The following is a 23,426-nucleotide window of genomic DNA, read 5'->3' on the forward strand; positions in this document are numbered from 1 at the left end:
ACTTCACAGACTAAAAAATCTTCTCCACAGTAACTCCCAGCTGTGTACTTTTTTGTGCTCAACCATGTCACCTCACTCTAACAGGGACAACTGCTACTGAACATAGACTGTCTGCTGCTCCCTGATAAAAGAAAAATGTTTCTTCTTGTACCTGTTCAGAGAAAAATAAGAATACAGATTTATAAATGTTCACTTGCTGTTGCTGGGAAGGTTCCTGTTATAATGTCATGATCATGGCTCTGGACTCTCAGGGTAGCTTGTTTTTCTATAACAAACCAGATAAAATGTTAATGCCCTTGTTGTGCCAGATATTTTTGGTTTGATTTGATTTGACTAAATTAATGTTTAGGCTGAGATTTACAAGAAATATTTTTAACAGCTGCTGTGTAAAGGGAATACTGCAGTTGAAAAGTGCTTTATTTTTTTGAAGTGTTTGCAAACCAAATGTGACTACAGTTTTTTTTCATATAGCAGTATTTTTAAAAAGTGGAGATTACACTACTTTTAAATTCATTATTTAATTTTCCGCATAACAATGTGATTAATGACAGAAAATCACATGATTAGTTGCAATTAAAAATTTTAGTCATTACTCAGAAGTCATTTTTATGTATTGATTGTTCCTGTAGACTACAAATTGTGAGAAGAAGACAAAGTTAACAGCACTTAAAAAAGAAAAATCCGGTAAAAATTTAACTGAATGAAAAATCGTAATTTTCCAAAACTGCATAAAACTTAAACTGCAACTGCTTAAAAACTGTGAAAGATAGCAAAGCATAGATTTCAACAGATAACATCCCAGCCTTGTGACCTGTTTACACTTTCAATGACGTTTGGACTGCAAAATATGCCACAGTTCCAAAAATAAAAGGTTTCAGCAGTTGTCCAGCTAACCTCCAATTAATTTCAATAGAGATTTTTAGGAAATTTTGTGAAAACCTTACGACAAATCGCTAGAAAAAGTCATAGCACACCATTTTTGATTGACTCACATTTTGATGAATAATTTATAGAGGTTTTCTCAAAGCTGTGAAATGAGTTATGGCACCAAAAATCACATCTGAAGAATCTATACTAAGAATGAGTCAGAGGAATAATGATGAAAGTCCTTGAAACGTCTAATAACATTCTGTTTCATGCCTCTGCACACTCCTGCAAGCAGCATTTACTTTCTGAGTATGCATACACAGAAAGAGAAATAAGAAAGGAACGGTCAAATATCCACCAAAACGAAACAAAAAAAGCAGATACAGGATTTTTTTGTTTTTTGTTGCTTTTTGTTTATCAGATTACCCATTTGAAGAAATCAAGATAGAATACTTTTGGAATGCCTATACAAAGCAAAGTCCTATTGCTTTTTTTTTGTTTTCCAGATTGCATTAAAATAACTGAATGAATGGAGGATACACAGACTTGAAGAGTAACAAATCCCGTGAATCTGAAAAGCTGGAAATAGTGAATTTTTGGCATTTTGCATGATACTGGAGACTATGCAACAAATAGACAAACATTTTGAGCACTTTTCTAGCTTTGTCCATGTGAACAAATGATGCAGCTTAGTTATTTAAGTCGAACTGACAGGAAACCTGCCACGTCAAACCAGATATTTACATACTTTATATAGATTGACTGAAAAGATGACAAAAACTAAAACTTTGTAATTGGTCCAGCAGCAGGCCTAATGTTCTAAAGCTTGACTTGAGGGCTGCCTACATTACATGTGTAATAAAAAATGCTCAAAAACACAAATGTTTAGTCTTAAAATGGATCAGGGTGGGAAACCACAACAATCATAGCAAGCGAGTCCCTGTGAGTGAGTATCACTGTGTCCTTTTACCTGTCCCAGTGCTGTCAAGGATTTATTTATGGCGGCCGCCTCCACCAGCCTCTGACCTTCAGCTTCTGTCTTGGAGATCCGCTCAGATCCAGCAAGGTCACATAATGTCAATGTACCTCGAGAAATCTGTCCAGACACTTTGTCTAAGCCCTCTACCTCCAGTGCCACCATCAGGTGAGAGCGAGAGCTGGGAAAGACAAAAAGTAGAGTAACAACAAATTATATGATCAACAAGAAAACATATATTTTGGATTAATGATTCAAAACAGGTTAATTAGAAGCATATCTGCAAAACCTCTGTATATTCATTTTGGTGGAGGCAATCTTTCTGTTCTTTTCCCCCATCTCCATAACACTGAGAATGTCAGTCTCAGTCTGGACTTGGATTTGAGTCAGTCCTGGGACAGACACTGCTTTCCCCTGGACTCTAATATCCAGCGAAGCACTGGGACTTTTGGTCAACAGGTCATTCAAAGTGTCGTTATAAATCTCCAGCATGGAAATCTGAAAAATAGTACATTTAAATAAATTTTTATGTTGTGGTTATATTCAGTCCATAGAAATGAATCATATTTTTCAACTTTAAGTTGCAAAGTAAGACATGTAAAAGCTGCACAAAGCAAACACTGTAGCTGTTAAACTGCCAGATAACATATTGGTTTAACAGTTATATACGCTACCGGTCAAAAGGTTGGGGTCACCCAGACAATTTCATGTTTTCCATGAAAACTCACACTTCTATTCATATGCTAACATAACTGCACAAAGGTTTTCCAACAATCAGTTAGCCTTTCAACACAATTAGCTAACACAATGTAGCATTAGAACACAGGAGTGATGGTTGCTGGAAATGTTCCTCTGTACCCCTAAGGAGATATTCTATTAAAAATCAGCCGTTTCCAGCTAGAATAGTCATTTACCACATTAACCATATCTCGACTGGATTTCTGATTCATGTAATGGTATCTTCATTGAAGAAAATACTTTTCTTTCAAAAATGAGGACACACACACACATAAACAGTGGTGGAATTTTACACAAGTCTCTGAAATATTATCATCATATATCTATGGAAAAATCTTTTTTGTCTTTCAAAAAGTGTGGCTGCATTAGACAGACACGAACGAATGATATTTTTCGTTTGTTTATTGTTAACAAGAAAAACTAACAAAATTAAATTCTTCACAGTTTCAGTACATCAGTTGTCAACATTGTCTCTATCAAAATCAACAAAAAAAAGCAACAAACAACAGAGAATGTGTTCAAAACTGAACAAAAAATAAACCATCACATCATCAAATTAATATTTAATGGTCCTGCCATTAGCACACATTGGAGCTCTAATCCTGGCAGGCATATTCCCCACAAGCCTTTCACACCGTTGAGGGGTAACCTTGACCCATTCTTCTTGAATTACTGCTTTGAATTCTACGAATTCTTCTAAATTCTTTGATTTATGCCTTGAAACAGACCTTTTGATAATCTACCACAGATTTTCAATGCCGGCTCATGTCCAGGGATTGAGCTAGCCACTTTAAGACCTGGATACTGTGCTCCTGCAGCCAAATTCTACTGGCCCTGCATGTGTTGAAACATCCAGAAGGGAGCATGTGGGTTTGGAAAATGACACAATACTTGAGTTCATTGTGCCATCACAGACAGTGAGATGATCAACACCAGCAGCACTCATGCATCCCCAAACCATGATACTGCCTCCACCATGCTTGACATTAGGCACTGTATATGCTGGAGATAATGCTTCACCTGCCCTACTGCATACCTCACATTAGCAGGAGGAAAATAAAGCTGGAAACTGGACTCATCTGACCACAGACTCTTCTAATTCCTGGCAATCCAGTTCTTGTGTGCTTGGCCCCAGCAACGCCGGGGTAACTTCTGTCTCTCAGGGGCTTCTTGACAGCCTTGTAGGACCTTAATTCTAAAAGTTGGTCATGTACAATGTGGGAGGAACACTGGACACCAGTTTGATTTGACCACTGCTGCTGAAGCTCCTGTGATGTCATTCGGTGATTTTCCTTGCACATGCAGATCAGGATGTAGTCATTTCTTTCGTTTGGAAAGGTTCCTGGTTTTAACCATTTCTGTCTCTGAAGAACTTTCAGATGTGCTGGCTTTAGTATATAGACACGAAGCACAGCAACAAAAATGGTGTCTTTTAATAAATAACTAAAACTTCTTTAGTGGATCACTGGAACCAAAATGACCCACTACTCAAAATTCCGTATGTATCAGAAAGTATTACATATCAATATCACTTAAATGTCAAATGATTCGACACTGTATCACACTTTACAGTAATCAGACTACTTTTGCATTAAACAGAAGGGTATTTGCTCCTATATAAAATTAAAAACAAAAAGTTTAAATTTAATATAACAAAAATACAGGCCTTGCAGTAGGAACCAATTGCAACAAAAGGCAGTAGACTTTACATTACTGAGATTCAAATATTTATTTTTTTCACGACTTTGTATGTCCACTTTTATTTTTGTTTCCAGACTTTTTACTCTCAGTTTGCAGCCCCGTATTATATTAACAGACTCCCACCTTTGTGCTTCACTGTCAGGATCAGTCCTGGCCAGGTTCATACCAAACATGCTGGACCTCATCTAAACCAAACAATTTATACTGGTCTCATCAGACCAAAGAATGCACTGCAAATGTTCTTCAGGCATCTTTTTATGTTCTCTAGAAAGGTGCAGTTTTGCAGTTTAGCATGTTAGGGGCAGTTCTTTGCATCCCATTAATAGAGGGTTAAGGTTATGGTTCATCAACTGTTCATCACGTATTGATGAACAGTTGTAGGTGAGTCATGCGTCTTTTGTATGTAAAAACTATCACAGTTTTGGCAAATTTAAACTAGTAGTAACTAGTATTTTTCATTGGAGCACCAAAAGCAAAAAGAAGAAGAAAACAGCAACAAACTGCTTGCTGTGGCTTGGTTTACCATTAGCATTAATTAGACCGCCCTGAGAGAAAAGTTCAGATTTGGGTGAGCTATGACTTTTCTGCCAAAGTTGGTCAAATTTCAGCATAGATGATTTGCATCTCGTGGTTTTTACAGTCAGCTGTCATACAACTTAACTATGACTAAGTCAACAGTCATACCTTCAGAGTGTAGGACACCTTCTCTTTTCCTGCACAAATGCGTAGCAGCTCTCGTATCGACCTGATAAAAACAAACACATTACTGCCAACCTGTAGTGCCTCTTGCTGTAAGCAGACTGGGGTAACAGGAGACCGTGTTGAGCCAAGTTTTCTTTTACTGTTGTTCATCTCCTCTTTGACAGGAAATTTGACCTACCTGTAAACTGACCACCTACTGTCATTGCTGAACTGTTGCTTCTCCTAATCACGTATTGATGAACAGTTGTCAGGTTACATGCTACATAATGAGACGTGCTGTGTCCCATTTTGCCCATGACAGCAATTCATGTCCCAGGCAGGTAGATAAGCAACTGCAGAGGGGTGTTAGTGAAGAGAAGCTTTAGGCCTTCCAGATTGATTCCTCTGTCGAATATTAAAATACTACCATAATGACACTAAATCTGCACTGAGTTTGAAGCTTGAAAAGTTCTTAGCATATACAGTCACTTCCAAAAGTATTTTGCACAAATAAATTGATAACTGGCCATTTCCCCATTCATCAACACTAAATAAACCACAATAACAAAGTAAAGGCAGATCTTCAGAAATGTACAGAAAATCAAAGACGGAAATCTATAGAACAATTATGGGTATGCACAGCCTTAATTGTGTTGCTGGAAAGTGAATCGTTACCCCATTCTCGGGCTGCCTTAGGTTTTCTTCATGGACGTCGCCCTATTTTGCTGCATTCATGCTTTTCTCACTTCTGACCTGTCTCCCTGTCTCTGCTGATGGGAAGCATCCCAAAGAGTTTAGTTTTTTGTCTCGCCAGACCAACAAATCTTTATCCCTGTGCTCTCAGAATTTTTCAGAGGTGATGTACTTTTACTAATGGTTTCCATCTAGCTGCTCTACTGCACAGGCCTGATTGATAAAGCTCTGATGGATGGTTGCCCTTTCGGCAGGTTGTCCATCTGTGCAGGTGACTTCTAAAGTTCTGTCAGAACAACTGTTGGGTTCTTTGAAGTATGAAACATGTATCCTGGTGGGTGTCAGGGTGATGTGGTGGTTAGCTCGGTTGCCTCACAGCTACAAGGTCCTGGGTTTGCTTACTTCCTAGCTTGGGATCTTTCTGTGTGGAGTTCGTATGTTCTCTCTGTGCCTGTGTGTTTTCTCATCCTCTCACAGTCCAAAAACATGCTGAGGTTAATTAATGATTGGTAACTCTAAATTGTCCATAGGTGTGAATGTGATTGTTTGCCTGTATGTGGCCCTGTGATAGACCCGTCCAGGGTGAACCTAGCTTTCACCCTAAATGATTTTATGGCTTGGATTTTGTCCTGCACATCTGCTCATCCACAAGAACTCCTTGGTCTATTAGCTCCTGTTGCTATTGTCTAGTTTCTCTGTGATCATGCATTTTTTATTGTTTTTTTTTTTTAGAATAAACTCTTGATTTTGTCAAACTGATATATGTATTTTTTGCTTTTCATTAGTCTCATCATTATCTTCTTTAGTTGCAAGGCCACCCATTTACTCCTAATATTGACAGATAATTCCACCTCAATATAAAAGGCCACTCTCAGATATCCGTTCTAAAGCCTTGTACATTTTTAAAAATATAAAACTGACCTAATGTTGACTCCAGGATTTTCCTTGCTGCCCATCATGGTGTATGTCTTGCCTGAGCCAGTTTGTCCATAGGCCAGGATACAGACATTATAGCCATCCACACAGGACATTATCAGTGGTAGAGTTCCAGTAAACACATCCTCCTGCAGATAGAGCAAAGAAAAAGGGGGGAAAAAATCAAAAGGATTTTCAAAAATCTGACACACAATGAAAAGAACACTGATACACTACCAGTCAAAAGTTTGCACACACTTTCTCATTCATATGAATGAGAAAACATTTACAAAATTTTTGACTGGTAGTGTACAAACAGGTGATAAAATAAAGGAAAAATCTGAATAAATGAGTGGAGAAACAACAAAAGCAAATGCTTCCATGCAGATGCACTGCATGGTATGAAAAGCTAATAACATCCAACCATGCTCTGAGGCATGTAAAAAAAATACGGAGCAGGCACAGTTGATTATGACTTTTTTATCAAGATAGCAAGAGGAACAGATTTAAGTAGCTTTAAAAGAGAATTCATTAGTCAGGAATTAATGAGAGAAGCTTCAGTCACAAAGTTTACAAATTAAAGTTCGATAATGGACAAACCAAGGACAGTGAATTATAGAGTTGTGGAGTAGAAATCTGGAGTTTTGACCTCTATAGTTAGTGGAGTCCCGTCTCTCTGTTGTGTTGTTATTTGCTAACATGGTTTGCATCCTTTGTTCCATTTGAGGGAAGGATAACTACAAATCAACACAAAGTTGACTGATCAACTAGTCATTGATGAAACTTTTATATCTTGATGGGACTGTTTCAGGATGACAATACACCCATCCATAAGGTGTGTTTTGATGAGTATAAAAATGATGTAAATCATATGCTGTGGCCCTCGCAGTCTCCAGACCTCAAACTAGTTGGACACTGTTACGGTCCTGTGCCTCAGTCTGCCTCTTCCTGCCTGGTAATTTGTGTTGTGTGTTGTGCTGCTGTTGCTCTGCCGCCTCTGTCCATCCCACCACACTTGCGACATCGGGAGCTGAGGCTTGTTTGGAGCAGGGGTGGGGCTAGCACCGCAATCAAGGTTGCAGGAGCTGATAAAAAAGGCCAGTTGATGCCAGCGTTCGGTGGCAGCTCTTGGGGAAGGGAGCTGTCCAGACTGTTCTGTGAACTTTTGTGTGAATCAGAAAGCTAGACAGGTGTGGAACTGTGAAGAATAAAACTGTGTCCGAAATCTTGGTTAGTGGAAACCTTTGTTAGCTTTAGTTAAAGGTGCTGCAGCTTGTGTATTTGTATTTGTATCTTTATATTTGCATTGGATGTATTTTGTTCATTCTCCCACAGTATGGGGGAGTTTCATTCTTATAGAGGGTCACCTTCTGTTACATTTGTTTGTTTTTCCTTTTAATTTCAGCAGCACCCATTTTGCTTTCAGACCACTCACTTTTGTTTGGGTTGAAATCTGCCCTTATAAGAAAAATAAACAGACTGAACTGGGAGAACTCAGTGCTGGTTTACTTTAACAACTGTTGCAACTTGGTTACCCTAGTGATAGATCTACATGTCAGACAGCGCTCTCCACCACTATCATTAGGGAATATTATTTGGAAGAATGGTTGTCCCTCATTCTAGTGGAACTCAAAAGCTTATCGATGCCAAGGTGAAGTAAAGCTGTTCTGGTGTGTGGTGGTCCAACGTCTCACTAGGACACTTTATCTTGTTTCTCTCAATTTGTCAGCAATCTGTACTGCTAGATGTTATGTTCAAACATGTCTTCAACCATTTAAAATAATTGAGGGTTGATGTTGAGAGAGAGACATCATGTCACTTTATGTGGCAGTATACAAATTAATTAAAGACCATTCAGCTTTAAGGTAAGAGGTTAAGACCCAGACCTTGACACAGCAAAGGACCAGTTCTGGCCAGGTTCATACCTCTGTAAGGCACACAGCTTATTGAGACTGAAAGCTCATTAAGGTCAATAGCTGGCCTTTCATAAAAGCAAATTAACAACACAACAGTGGTATTTACCATTATGCAGAATTAAATTTAACTGTAAGCTTTCTGGCAATCAACTCAGACACATTAATAAAAAAAAACAAAGTAGAATACCCCTGTTTCCAGTGTTTGTGCAAAGCTAAATAACACCTCTAAAGAATCTCTCAAATGCAGAAATGTCCAAAATCCATAGCAGTCACTGCATAGCAGTGAAGTCAAAGTGTCTTTTGTGACATTTCGTGGTGTGGTTGTGAGTAGGTAAGGTAAATTGTGGGTTTTTTTCCCTCTTTTTCCATGTTTGCAGGGTACGCATGCCGGGCATGGCCAGGTGCACCAGCGCCTCCTTACAGCAGTGATGGTTAAAAACTGAGCCAACCTGATCATCATTGACAGGGGGCTAGATCAACTGCCAGTGTGCAGTGTTGGTGTCTCATGTTCTATGAAAAGCCAAGAGTGTGGTGCTTTGACTTTGGATCGGCTTTGTTTTTAAGAAGCTCGTTTTGTGTTGAATTTTAGTTTTGTTATGTATTGTAAATAAGTCTGGTTTGTGGACTTCTCCAGGCTTCCTCCTAAACAGTAAGTTGGCTGGAGTGGGCATCAATTGAAAATTGGATTCATCACTGAAGAGAACCTTAGCCCAGTCATCAACAGTTCAATCCTTGTGAAGAGTACCCAGGCTTTCCTCTGCCTTTCATTGAGGGCTTCTTCTGTTCCATGTTTGACTTCAGACAATTTAAAAGAAGATTGTTTCAAACTGTCCTTGCCAAACAAGTCACATTTCTCAATGTCACTAATTTTTAAGGTCCCCAGAGGTCTGACAATGATTCCTCATAACGGAACAGATGAATGCACGATCATCTCGTGGGGTAGAAAGACGCTTTCTGCCGTCACCAGCTAGCACTCTGGTAGTACCATGTTCGGCTAGTTTTATCTTGGTGTAATGAACGGCCGTCTTGGAGATCTTCAGATTTTTTGCTGACTGCCTGTCTCTCACTCATGCCAATTTCCAGCAGAGCCAAGATGACTGCCATTGTGGCTTCACATAATTCTTTTGTTTTAGGGATTATATGAGAGTTGACAACTTCTAAGTTGTGCTACTGTTACAGCCCCTATCTTATATTTCTTATATTTCTGTTGTATGTATTTTTAGGGTGTGTTAAAACCCCTTAAGCTTCAGTGTACTGCTGGCGGTACACCTACTAATTTGCATAGGAATTTCAAGAATGTCCGACGGCTGCAAACACGATTATACAAACACTATACGCCGATGGAAAGCTTAGATTCTCATGAATCCACCGGTATAAAGCACTTTCAGATGCGATTACCACAGCGGGTGAGAAAAACACATTTGTCCGACAAAAACGAATATTCATCCATCTGTTCTCTATACACGGCTTCAACGCACACAGCGCGACTCACATTTCCGGGTTTATTATAACACACACAAAAAAAGATTCCACAAAAAACGGCCATAATCCAACCTTTTACATCCAGATGACACAAGCCAGTAAACTATTTTGTCCAAAACATGTCCTGAAGTCGGTATAAAATCCCCGAATCGGTCATTTTCAAGGAAATGCACGTCACGATGCCCGTCCAATATTCCCTGTATTTTTTGTAATTTTTTAAATTTAAAAATAGAATATTAGCGATTTTTTGTACTGAAAACGGCTGGAATTGACTGAAGCTTAAAGGGTTAATATTGCCTTATATAGTTTTTAATGCTGCCATACGAAGAGTGCTAAACTGATTTTCATTGTTTTCTGTAACGGTGACAATAAAAACCTGTTCTATTCTATTCTATTCTATTCTGTTCTATTCTGTAGTGAGTTTTGGCCTTAGTAGTTAAATTGTATTCATTATTTTGTAAATAAAAAACGTTTTGAGTTCGACCTTCCTCCTGCCCCCACTGTGTCCTCCCACTTTGGGTTCACTCTCACAAGTACCATGACAGCTACGGCTTGAATGTAAGCAGGAAACCACTCTAGGCTTTTGCATGTGCAGTGCTGCTTATGACATGAAATGGCTTCTTTTATACCCTGTGAATACAACTAAGCTTAAGCATTTAGTGATACCAGGCATTAAAATGAACAAGAAATTAAAGAAAACAAAGGTGATCTAATAATTAATAAGCTCTCGAGGACGTAACACTTTTTTTTGGTATAATAGAAATAATACCAGTTTCAAATAAAAATAGAAGTTATGCTAGCGTTCTGTAATGTTTTTCAGTTTTAATGATGATATCAGTTTCGTCTCTCTGCTAATTAACACAAAACACAAAGTATATGGCATAGTGTGATGGTGCTACATAAGAAGGCAGATGATTGGCAATGTTATTTCATTTCATCCCAAGAAAAAATAAAATGCCAAAACATTACAACTATGTGTTATATGTTCTTGTTCCCCACCCTCCTCTTCTCCCATCCCTCACCCTCTACCCCTCAACCCGTCTACCTCTTTACCTCTCTACCGGGTCATTCCAGGTGAAATGACCAGACATTCCTTGGGGGTGTTGCTGCACCATTTTCAAATTAGTCCTAAATTTGCATGCCATTAGACAGTCACAAAAGTACTTTCTATGCAAAATTGTAGGCCTGTAGCTCAAATAGTTTGTGAGTTGTGGGGATCTGAAATTTTCAGAATTTGGGCTATAAAAAGCCAGCGTTTTTTGCATCTTTAACCCGTTGTGCTTCAGTGTTCTGCCCGCGGAACACTTTGAGATCTGCATAAGCATTTCCTTAAATGTCTGAAGCTGCAAACGCGATTATACAAACACTATACACCCATGGAAAGCTTAGATTCTCATGAATCCGCCAGTATAAACCACTTTCAGATGTGATTACCACAGTGGGTAATATAAACACATTTGTCCGACAAGCAACGAATATCCATCCATCCGTTCTCTATACACGACTTTAACGTACACAGCGCGACTCACATTTCCGGGTTCATTACTACACACAGATGAAAATATTCCACAAAAAACGGCCATAATCCAACCTTGGACATCCAGACGACACAAGCCAGTAAAATATTTTGTCCAAAACATGTCTTGAAGTCAGTATATAATCCACGAATAGGTCGTTTTCGAGGAAATGCACCTTGCAATGCGCGTCCAATATTCCCTGTATTTCTCGTCATATTTGTATTTACAAATAAAATATTAGCGATTTTTTTGTACTGAAAATGGCTGGAATTGACTGCACCTTATAGGGCTATGTGGTTAATTCTCAGCCTCGAGACATACCAGAGAGCTGTGAGGTGGTAAACAAGGCCTCTGCATGTAGCTAGTGCCCCACAAACATCCCCAGGTGTTTCCCTACACTCTGCAGGTCATGGGGGCTTGCTAAAAATGTTAAAAAATTAAGAAAAAACAACTCACGAGTGGGGTTTGGGACCTTAAAAGTACTAGAAATACTGCACAGAAGTGTTCTAACACCCCTGGGTTCCATTCTACACAAACTTGTGTGATAACTTAGCAAACTGGAGCTTTCTAGGTACCTCAGTTTGGAAAATATGAGCTCCCAAAGTTGGACGAGATTTTTAATTTTTGGTGGCAAAATTCTCAGTGTGGGACAGGTACCAGAGACCCCAACTTTTTCTACAAGACAGTTCCATCTGTCTTCTATCACTGTACAAAAAAGCGGCAGGGTTATATTTGTAGTTACTGAGATATTCTTACTCAAAATGACATGGGTAATGTCAAAATTGTTTTTTGCTTTTTAGTACTTTAAATTGGGATGCAAGTATTAGTAGTCATTCCAATTATAGTATTATGTATGTTTTGTTCTTTTTGAAATGTTAGTCGTTAAAGGTGACTACCTTCAAAAAGTGTAATGGTATAACTTAGGTATACCTAAGTTATAACTTAGGTATAGGTTCTTTTGCTTGAAACATGGCATTGTACAATTAAATTTAACATGTTTAATTCCACTGCACTAATACTGTAAAATTCAACATTATTGTTGTATTTTTAAATTAATCAACCATGAACTACTACAGAGCTCCCTGAATTCAAGTTAGTACATGTAATTTGTATGTGTATGTTATAATTAAATGTATGCATTGCAAATGGGTGTCAACATGTCATTACACTTTTTGAAGGTAGTCACCTTTAACAACTAACATTTCAAAAAGAACAAAACATACGTAATACTACCATTGGAATGACTACTAAAACTTGTATCCCAATTTAAAGTACTGAAAAGCAAAAAAAATGTAATGCCCTTTTTGTGTCACAAGGTCTAGTTTAGAGCCATACCTGTAGATATCATGACATGTTGACACCCATTTGCAATGCAACCTGTCCAACACTGAGAATTTTGCCACCAAAAATAGCCAATTTAAAATCTCGTCCAACTTTGGGAGCTCATATTTTCCAAACTGAGGTACCTAGAAAGCTCCAGTTTGCTAGGTTATCACACAAGTTTGCATAGAATGGAACCCAGGGGTGTTAGAACACTTCTGTGCAGTATTTCTAGTACTTTAAAGGTCCCAAACCCCACTCGTGAGTAAGTATCTCTTAATTTTTTAACATTTTTAGCAAGCCCACATGGCCTGCAGAGTGTAGGGAAACACCTGGGGATGTTTGTGGGGCACTAGCTACATGCAGAGGCCTTGTTTACCAACTTACAGCTCTCTGGTATGTCTAGAGGCTGAGAATTAACCACTTAAAGATGCAAAAAAACGCTGGCGAGGCTTTTTATAGCCCAAATTCTGAAAATTTCAGACCCCCACAACTCAGAAACTATTTGAGCTACAGGCCTACAATTTTGCATAGAAAGTACTTTTGTGACTATCTAATTTCATGCAAATTTAGGACTAATTTGAAAATGGTGCGGCAACCACCATCTGGTGAAACCACACGGAATGACCCTACCTCTACCTTTCTCCCTCTTCTGTCCCTCCCAACCCACCAGCCAGCAGGCAGATGGGTCCCCCACAAAAAGAGCCAGGTCTCAAGGTTTCTTTCCTGTTTAAAAGGAGTTTTTCTGGCCACTGCCACGTTAGGGCTTGCTCTGGGGGTTCAGGCATATGGGTTCTGTAAAGTGTCTTGAGACAATTTGACCTGTAATTGGCGCTACATAAATAAAATTTAATTAAACTGAAATAGATCAAATTGTTGATGAAAGCCTTTGCTTTTATTACCAATATCAACCTCACATCAAAGAAAAGCTCTACCATTTGGCATTGCCAAAAGCAGAAGGATTCAGCATGAGGAGATTGAGATATTAAAGCAGAAATTTTGAGACAAGGTTCTCATATCTTATAAAACACTTCTTACTGTTCCATGTCATACAGTTTAATGTTTGTTCTTTTTCTGTGTGTTTTTGAATATTTTAATAAATGTGTGGAAACTCATGTAGACCTTTTTGGAAGTTGGGTAAGACGCCCCTCCTTTTCACATGGCATTTACTTAAAAATTTAAATATTTAATGCATCTTGTATATATATATATATATATATATATATATATATATATATATATATACACGATGTCTTTGCAATATGGCCTCTTGAGTATAAACAGAGGTGTTTAAAAATGGTCTACTGCACAGCATGAGTTTGTGTGTTTAGAGGAACTGAAACAGTAAAAGTAAACCATTACCTGTGTACTGCTGGGAGAGTAGACTTTGTCGAACTGGAACTTCTTTCTGTTTCCTTTCTGGATGACTACTACCTCCTGGTCATCAGTTTTCTCCAGACAGCTGGAGGCCAAGCTCTTCCTGCAGCGGCAGAACACCCGAATGTTTCCCTGCAGCTCCAATAGCTTGTTGTATAGGCTCTTCCTCTCCACCACCTCCTTTCTGTAAAGGGATCGCAGTTCCTCCGTCTCCTTTGTTGCCTCCTGTTCTACTTGGGCCAGCTTCCCAACTGAGTCATAAAACTGCCCCAGTTGATTCTTAATGTCAGCCAGAGCTTGGTGAACAGTTGATCGAAGCTGCTTGTTTGAGACGTTGAGTTCTCGAGTCAGCTGGCTCACCTTGCGGAGTTGGCTGGGGTCCACAGCAGGCTTAGAGGTGGTTTTGTCTGGTGGGACAGCCGGAGTTCGGCGATTCAGGAGGGATCGGATTTTCTCTCGCGCCTCTTGCTGATCAGCCTCCAGCTCAGCCAGCTTCTGGTTCAAGTGCTGGACAACGTCAGTCAGGTAGCGGACCTCCCTTGTCAGGTAACTGTTCCTCTGGAAGAGATTTTCCACCTCCTTTTCTTTAGTCTGGAGTTTGTGCCTCATATCTTCTATGACGCGGTCCCTCTCCAGAAGGGCTCTGTTGGGTTAAAGTAAGGCGTATGGTGATTAATTAAATGGAGGCACTCCTGCTTAAAAATCATGTTACTTTCACATATACAGCTCATCATGGGTGGCAAGCATTGTAATGCACCATAAAGAGTACGATGAACAATACCAAACACCTAACTAAGAGTTAGATGCAAATTGCTCATTCCTCTAAATCATTGCCCTATTGACTTTTTTCATTGATACAAAGGTTTAGGTGTTGATGTTATTGACTGTTTGTTTCCATGACTAGAAAAACGTTGGAGCCAATAAGAGCTTTGTAAGTGAGACACTTACTTACAAAATTTTGCAAAACAATTGACCTTAAAATTAGCACCAGTAGTGGATGAAAATGATTCAGCTGTACAAGTTACTGGAAGTCAACTCATAGAAATAACAATTAATAAATGCACATTTACATATCTGAGTCGAGCATATACTACCATGGCTTCAGTGTGAACTAAAAATGATTTCCAATAAATAAGTCTCGATAAGTCCACAGTGGTCAATTTTTTGGTCGGATCGCAATCATGTGATCATCAGCAGGCAGCTGACAGTGTTCACTGTAGTCATAGTCACAATGATGCCGTGGTGCTGTCTTGCAATGATACAGAGACATTTAAAAAATCTGTGGATCCAGACTATAAAATGCATCACTACCAAAATTTAATCATTTGGTCCTTGTGTCATTTCTGACCTTCCCTGAAAATTTTAACCAAATCTGTGTTTGAGTAATGTTGCTAACAGACAGACAGATAAACAGAGGTACGTTGATCGTCATATAAGCCTCAGAGTAGAAACTCAGTGCAAAAGAAAACACACCTGTGATCTCTGACACACAAGTTAGAAAACTATAATCTCTGAAGCAAAATTGAACATATATTCGATTTCCAGTAAGCCTGATTGCATTAACATGGTTATAAATTGACGTGAACACCAGAACTTTCTCAGTTTTGGACCTATGGCTGCTTCTCTCTTCATGTCTGCATTTTGAGTCTACATGGAAAAAAATTCTAGAAGATTGAAGAAAAAAAAAACGGAAATGACAATTCAAAAAAAAATGGATGACACAGGAAGATTAGTGTGACCAACTAAAAATCTGTCAAAATACAGTTAAAGCAGTTATTAGGAAGTGTAGAAGGAGCCATAGTCACAGTGCTCTACTTTCCTAATCTAGTTCTAAAAAACAGGCTGCAGTTACTTCAGACTCAGTATTGAGTTCATCAGTGGAAATCTGAGTTTCTGTGAAAGTTCAGACAGTTTGTAAGATGGTGCAAAACATCGACCTCTACGGACAGCATCCAAGAAAAAAGAACATTACTTGCTCATTGCTACAAAACTGCAATATTACATTTTTTCTAAAAGTTCTAAAGCTGTTGAGGAGATGGCATTAGCAAATGGCCCCAGCATGTTTGGTACGAATCTGGTCAGTAAATGCCTCGTTCTGACAGTGAACCACAGAGGTAAAAGTGTGATGATGGGGGGTTGCATGAGTCCAAAAACTGTTCAGCAGATAACATTTATTGATTACACCATGAATGCTTGTTGATACGGAACAACACAAGAGAGGTCTAGAGAGGATTTCAGACCATATCACGGCAGGGCATAGGCAAAAAGAGGGAGCCTGAACCTGGGGACAGAGGCTGGGCCAACAAGTTAAACCTGTTTTTCAACAGATCTGATATTGGTCTCATCCCCTCTCCCTCCAGCCTGCCTCAAGCTCCTCTTCAATGCTCGCCCCCTCCCCTTCACCTCCTTCACCACCACCATCTCTGGGCCTCTCCTCTCTCCTCCCCACCTCCTCCTCCTCTCTTCACACCAACAGTGGATCACGTGAGAATGCAGCTCAGGAAGACCAGAGCCAGGAAAGCCACGGGTCCTGATGGAGTCAGCTCCAGACTCCTCAGGGACTGTGCAGACCAGGTCCGTCAGCTGGTCTGCTACATCTTTGACCTAAGCCTGAGACTGGAAAGAGTTCCTGCCATGTAGAAGATTTCTTGTGTGGTTCCAGTTCCAAAGACCTCGTGCCCCAAGAAGCCCAACCACTTCAGACCCATGGTTCTAACCTCTCACCTGAAGGCACTGGAGAGGATTGTCCTGAACCATATTCGCCCCCTGGCAAGTCCAAAAATGGATCCCCTGCAGTTTGCGTATCAGCCTGGGACTGGGACGGATGACACCATCCTCTACCTGCTGCCGAGATCCCTGTCTCACCTGGGGAACACTAGAAATACTATGAGGATCATGTTCTTTGACTTCTCCAGTGCCTTTAATACAATCCAACCCCCACTGCTTAGGGTGAAGATGGAGAGAGTGTGGGCCAGTGATCACCTGGCTGCATGGACCACAGGCTACCTCAAGGACAGACTGCAGTATGTGAGGCTACAGGACTGTGTGTCTGATGTGGTGGTCTGCAGCACAGGAGCCCCCCAGGGTACAGTACTCTCACCTTTCCTCTTCACATCAGACTTCCGCTACTCCACAGACAGTTGTCATCTCCAGAAGGTCTCCGATGACATTGCCATCATAGGATGCATGTTGAAGGAGAACGACTGTGAGTATGGGAAGGTTATCATGGACTTTGTCTACTGGTGTGAGCAGAACCACCTTCAAATGAACGCCAGCAAGATGGTGATCGATTTCCACAGGAAACCCTCATGCACTCCACCGCTGAACATCGAGGGACTTGACATTGAGAGAGTGAGGACCTACAAGCACCTGGGTGTTCACCTAAATAACAAACTTAACTGGACAGATAACACTGACTCTCTGCTAAGAAGACTCGCATCATTTTGGTGTGAGCAGGCCACTGCTGAGGACCTTTTATGACACTGTAGTGGCTTCAGTGGTCTTCTATGCAGTGGTGTGCTGGGGTGGAGGGTTGTTACGATCCAATCTCTAGGGGTTGCCTGGATGCAACAAAATAACCAGATGGTATTGGTTTAGGTTAAGGGATTTATTGCTTAGTAGTAAAAGGAACAAAAAAGTGACAATAACACAAAACTGGTGAGTGTTGCCAAAACAAAAAACGGAATAAAACATAACGAAGGCTAACGGAGTTTGTAACTAAGCTAACACAAAGAAAACAACTAAACTCCCTAGCCAAACCGAACTACAGAAGCAACACCCACCACCAGGAACAAAAACTAATACAAAATGTGTACTAAACAAACTAAACAAAACTGGTGCCTCTAAATAAGTGTACATACTGAGCACAGTTCACAAAAGCTCAAAATACGAAGTGGCTTCTACACACAGTTGGCAGACTACAAAATTGGAGCCTCAATCTCCACTGACATGAAGGGCTCCACACTAAACTAAAGCCACCAACAGAAGGTCGAAGTTGTCTGTAGTACCCACCACAAGTGCTTCCAGACCGAAAGACCACACAGAACCACAATACAGAGCCACACTGCAAAGAGGCACCAGGGTGGACTGGTCAAAGTACCAGCCACCAAGACTAATGGCATGGTGGCACTTTATAGGTAGCAGGTGTGGTGCCTGGCTGCCTCTGGTTGGTCCGAGGAGGAGGAGCTGGAGGGTGGCCCAATCCGGATGGTCGAAGGGCGGGGAGAACCAGACTGGAGTGCAGGTCGTCATCAGCTCTGTGTCATCAGCTGAAACAGCTGACAGCTGGGGTTCCAAAGACTCTGCAAAAGCCACAGCTGATCCCACACACAAATTTCTCCCACACAAAGACCCAATAAAACACCACCTCAAAACAAACGGCACACCAATACTGGTGGCCGTAACAGGGGTGCTCTGAGCGTGATAAAAACAGACTAAACAAACTGATAAAAACAGCCAGCTCGGTCTGTGGCTGCCCCCTGGACTCCATTGAGGTGGTGGGAGAGAGGAGGGCTCTGGCCAAACTGTCTTCTATCATAGGAAACATCTCCCACCCTCTGCATCAGACTGTGAACTCCTTAAAAAGCACCTTCAGCGACAGACTGTTACTCCCTAAGTGTAAGAAGGAGCGTTTCCGCAGGTCTTTTATTCCAGCATCTGTCAGATTGTACAATGCTGCATTATAAATTTCATTGTGTACTGTTTACTACTACACTTTTTTCTTTCTGGGGGGTGCTGGAGCCTATCTCAGCTGACTCGGGCGAAGGCAGGTCGCCAGCAAGGGCTACATATACAGACAAACAATCACACTCACATTCACACCTACGGGCAATTTAGAGTCATCAGTTAACCTCAGCATATTTTTGGACTGTGGGAGGAAGCTGGAGTGCCCAGAGAAAACCCATGCATGCACAGGGAGAACATTCAAACTCCATGCAGAAAGATCCCAGGCATGGAGAGGTCCCAGGCCCAGGCCAGGATTTGAACCGGGGATCTTCTTGCTGCAAGGCAAAAGTGCTAACCACTACATCACTGTGCAGTCCCTACTGTGTGTTTATTCTTATTTATTCTTGCACTGCCTTTATACTTTTATACTTTTTCTTTTGGAGCTGCTGTTACGGTGAACTTTCCCCACTGTGGGATCAATAAAGTTTATCCATCAAAATACTGTCTGACAAGATGAGTCCCAGTACACAGAAATTTGACAGACCAGGAATATTCCAGCATGATAACAATCCAAGGCACGCTGTCAAAATCACACAAGAGTTTCTATGGAGGAAAAAGTGAAGACTATGACCTTGCAAGGTTCGTGCACTGACCTGAATCTAATTTACCACCTTGGTGGTACTTTAAAGAGAAAGTTACAGCAACACAACTTCAGCAACAAGTAGCTGAACAATTGTCTATATTAATAAAGATGAACCTGTGAACTATTTAAAAAATATAAGACTTGAATCTTAATAATGAAATGTGTACTGACTTTAGCTGCATTAAGTTCCTACTGTTGGGCCTGTAAGTTTTTCATTTCACATGGTAAGACATACCTTACTGGTAAGTTTAGAAGTTATGCAATTAGTGTAAGATACCATTTTGAATCAACTGACACTTAGTTTATATTGCACAGGGGTGTGGTGATTTCTATTGTATACTGTAAGAACACTACAGTTGGTTTTAATGTGTCGTTAATTATCGTGTATTTAGTGCTGATAATATTTACTGACCTGAAGGAGTTGAGGTCAGTGTAGCTTTGATCTCCACTTGGAGAGGCTTGCAGGAGGATTTCTCCGAACATGGTGAGGTACACAGAGATGACTTCTTCAGGGTCGTAGTTACACTGTCTGAGAGCTGCCATGATCTCCTTCTGGTCCACCAGGCCTGGTAGGGCAAACTGCAACACAAAAAATTAATGCTCTTTAGTTTTCTCAAGAAAATTTACTACAGTGTGTTCCTTCCCCACTGGTTTACATTCACACAATTTATCAAATTTACTTCTTATAAAATGAAGGAGTTCTCAGATCATTTAACAGTTTCTGAAAGTGTGCACAGGGCTGTGCAGCGGCTTGGTGGTTAGCACTTTTGCATGCATGCATTTTTTTCTGGGTACTCCGGCTTCCTCCGACCGTCTGAAAATATACTGATGTGGCAGCATGGCTCAGTGGGTAGAGTGGCCGTCTTGTAACTGGAAGGTTGCCGGTTCGATCCTCGGTCCATCGTGCTCATGTCGAGGTGTCCCTGAGCAAGACACCTAACCCCTAATGGGTCGTGGTTAGCACCTTGCATGGCAGCTCCCGCCATCAGTGTGTGAATGGGTAAATGTGACATATCATCATGTAAAGCGCTTTGGATAACAGTGCCATATAAATACAACCATTTACCATTTAATTGGTGATTCTAAATTGCGAGTGTGATTGTTTGTATATGTAGCCTGGCGACGCCCCAAGCCAGCTGGGATAGACTCCAGCACCTCTGCGACCCTAATGAGGATAAAGTGGTGTATAGCTGATGGATGAAAGTGTGCACAATTATCCCAGTGTTTTGTCACTGTTTCGTGCAAGTGCTCTTAGGAGCTGTTCTTGTGTTACTCTGCATGATGGACTGTTTCAGAAATGTGGAAAAGTGGAATGGCATTTTTTGATTTGATTTTCTGATATTATTTTACTCAATTGAAAGAAATTTTGATTTGACCTTGTTTGAAAACAATGAGAAGACCACTTGCACACATTCCAGTTACTGCTAAAACATACTGTGCATTGGACTACAATGTTTATCTGACCTTCATCTTCTGCTGAAGGTGTGCAGGAGTTCTTCACATTGTTTTCTATTTGCACCTGTCACGTATTTAGGTGTGAAGATATTGTTTTTCAGAATTAAATGATTTAATGCTTTAATGCGCTAATCAGTGGCTGTGGTCTGTTTTTAAGATACTGACATATACAACCAAGTTGCCCCTATTTATAAAGGAAAGTGTTGCTACCTTTCACAATTTCAATAAAGTGCTATCAAAAAGAGCTGTTTCATAGTCTTCCTCACCATGACTTGCTGGACTCGAACTTTGACAAACTCGACTTCCATCTCCCACTGCAGTGGCAATAGCAGCCAGACCCCTGACTGAGGGTCCCAGAACCTGCAGGTATTCACCTTTTCCTGGAAAACATTATAACGTAATGGAGGAGCAGAGCAGTGGAAGAACTTAAATGTTTCTAATAAAGCAAACTGAACTAAAACAAATGAAGCATGATAGAAACCACTGAAGACAAACCCATCCATCCATCCAGTCTCTATACACCGCTCTATCCTCACCAGGGTCGCGGGGGTGCTGGAGCCTATCCTAGCCAAGTCAGGCAAAGGCAGGGGACACCCCGGACAGGTCACCAGTCCGTCGCAGGGCCACACACACAGACAAACAATCACACTTACATTCACACCCACAGACAATCTAGAGCAACCAATTCACCTCAGCATATTTTTGGACTGTGGGAGGAAGCCGGAGTGCCCGGAGAAAACCCACGCATGCACAGGGAGAACATGCAAACTCCATGCAGAAAGATCCCAGGCCCACCCCGGGATTTGAACCGGGGATCTTCTTGTTGCAAGGCGAAAGTGCTAACCACGACATCACTGTGCAGCCCTGAAGACAAACCATAGAATTAAAAGAGTTTAGCCTCTTTTGATACATGACTGGGCTGGACAGTAGCTCGGTGGCTAGCACCATCGTCTGGCAGCTAGACGATCCCCAGTTTGGGATCTTTCTGCATGGAGTTTGCATGTTCTCTCTGTTCTCCGGCTTCCTCCCACAGTCCAAAGACAGAGGTTAACTGATAACTCTAAATTGTCTGTAGGTGTGAATGTGAATGAGATTGTTTGTTGCTATATGTAGCCCTGTGATAGACTGGTGACCTGTCCAGGTGTCCTCCATCTGTGAGGACTGAACGGTGTATAGATAATGGATGGATGGATGGATGGATGGATGTTACATGGCTCCTGAGGTGCCAGAGTTTGCAGTCATAGAATTCTACACATGGTAGCTTAAGCTGTAACTTTGGCATAGCCTTTCTTAACCCTGCTAGCAGACTGACTCTACAGAGCCATGTCTATGTCTGAGGGTCAGTCCGCCATTTTAATCCAGACAAAAACACAACATGTATTGCATGGATTGCAGTAATATTTCTGACATGCTATGGTCCTCATAAAATGAATTGTGCAGACTTTGGTGATGTCTTGGTTTTCTTATAGCAACAGCAGTGGATCAGTTTTCACTTATCTCTGCATCTACAAGATGAAATGGTTAAACTTTGTAGGGATGCACCAGCAGGCAGACATTTGTGGTTCAAAGTAAAACATCTCAGTAACTGCTGTGTGGACAACAAATTAAATTTGGTACAATTTGGAGCTGCAACCACTACCGCATCAAAATTTCAGTTTGTCTTTGTTTCGTCTGTCCTTACTCTAATCTTACCTCAAACATGTAGGTCATGACTGTTCCTTTGCCTTGGATGTAGATGCTGTCAGTTCGGTCATCCTCCCTGACTGCTGACTGGCTGATGGCCAAAGTCTGAAGCTGACTAAATCCCTGAATTAAAAACAAAACATAACAAACAAAAAAAAAACAAGACTTCCTGACAAATTATTATTGAACCAGTTTCAAACATCTTGCTATGATTTATGGCAAAAAAGAGGGCAACTGAGCGGTCTGGATTTTGTGGTTCTTCAGAGTTTTATTTAATTTCTAGTGAAACTAATTACCAACACACATACCTCGTTGGTGGTGATGAAGCGTCCCTGATTGTACCACTCCTTTGGAAAAAGTTGTAGGTTCTGGAAGACAGAGCAACAACAAGATGTCAAATGTGTGAAATAAACCACATTATATACAGAAAATGTCGAGACAAAGATAGAGGTGAGCTTTGACCATCAGCTACAAGCAATAAATGACTCAAATTACATTTCCTATTTTTTTTCTTTTTGTTCCTCAAGTTGCTTCATGTGTCATCTAAATGTTGTGCAGAATAAGAACTTGGAGACTTTTATTTAGAGCTTTTACACAGCAAAAATGATAGATTTTTCTGTTCGTGAATCATTAACACTTTAGATTACAGCCTAGGAAATGAAGTGCAATCACACAGTTACAGTGTAATCTTTGGTTTGCCAGTGCAGGTTGTATCAGTACATAAATGTTGGTACTGAAGAAGATCTGAAAATATTAAATAAGGAGATAACAATTTTGGTATTATTTAAGTATTTTGT

The 23,426-nt window shown here is 40.5% G+C and overlaps 1 protein-coding gene across 1 annotated transcript in view; it reads right to left on the reverse strand.

Moving 5' to 3' along the window:
* LOC110966319 (uncharacterized) overlaps positions 1 to 23,426 on the reverse strand; it is a 32,420-nt gene that overhangs the window by 3,403 nt on the left and 5,591 nt on the right. The window contains exons 2-9 of the mRNA XM_022215653.2: positions 22,938 to 22,997; positions 21,213 to 21,326; positions 19,904 to 20,070; positions 14,169 to 14,826; positions 6,578 to 6,720; positions 4,967 to 5,027; positions 2,133 to 2,341; positions 1,838 to 2,024 (exon numbers count right to left, since the gene is read on the reverse strand). Of these exons, the coding sequence (XP_022071345.2) occupies positions 1,838 to 2,024; positions 2,133 to 2,341; positions 4,967 to 5,027; positions 6,578 to 6,720; positions 14,169 to 14,826; positions 19,904 to 20,070; positions 21,213 to 21,326; positions 22,938 to 22,997 (1,599 nt within the window). The remainder of the gene's footprint in view (positions 1 to 1,837; positions 2,025 to 2,132; positions 2,342 to 4,966; positions 5,028 to 6,577; positions 6,721 to 14,168; positions 14,827 to 19,903; positions 20,071 to 21,212; positions 21,327 to 22,937; positions 22,998 to 23,426) is intronic.

Source organism: Acanthochromis polyacanthus, chromosome 8 (genome assembly GCF_021347895.1).
Source record: "Acanthochromis polyacanthus isolate Apoly-LR-REF ecotype Palm Island chromosome 8, KAUST_Apoly_ChrSc, whole genome shotgun sequence".
Lineage (NCBI taxonomy): Eukaryota > Metazoa > Chordata > Actinopteri > Pomacentridae > Acanthochromis > Acanthochromis polyacanthus.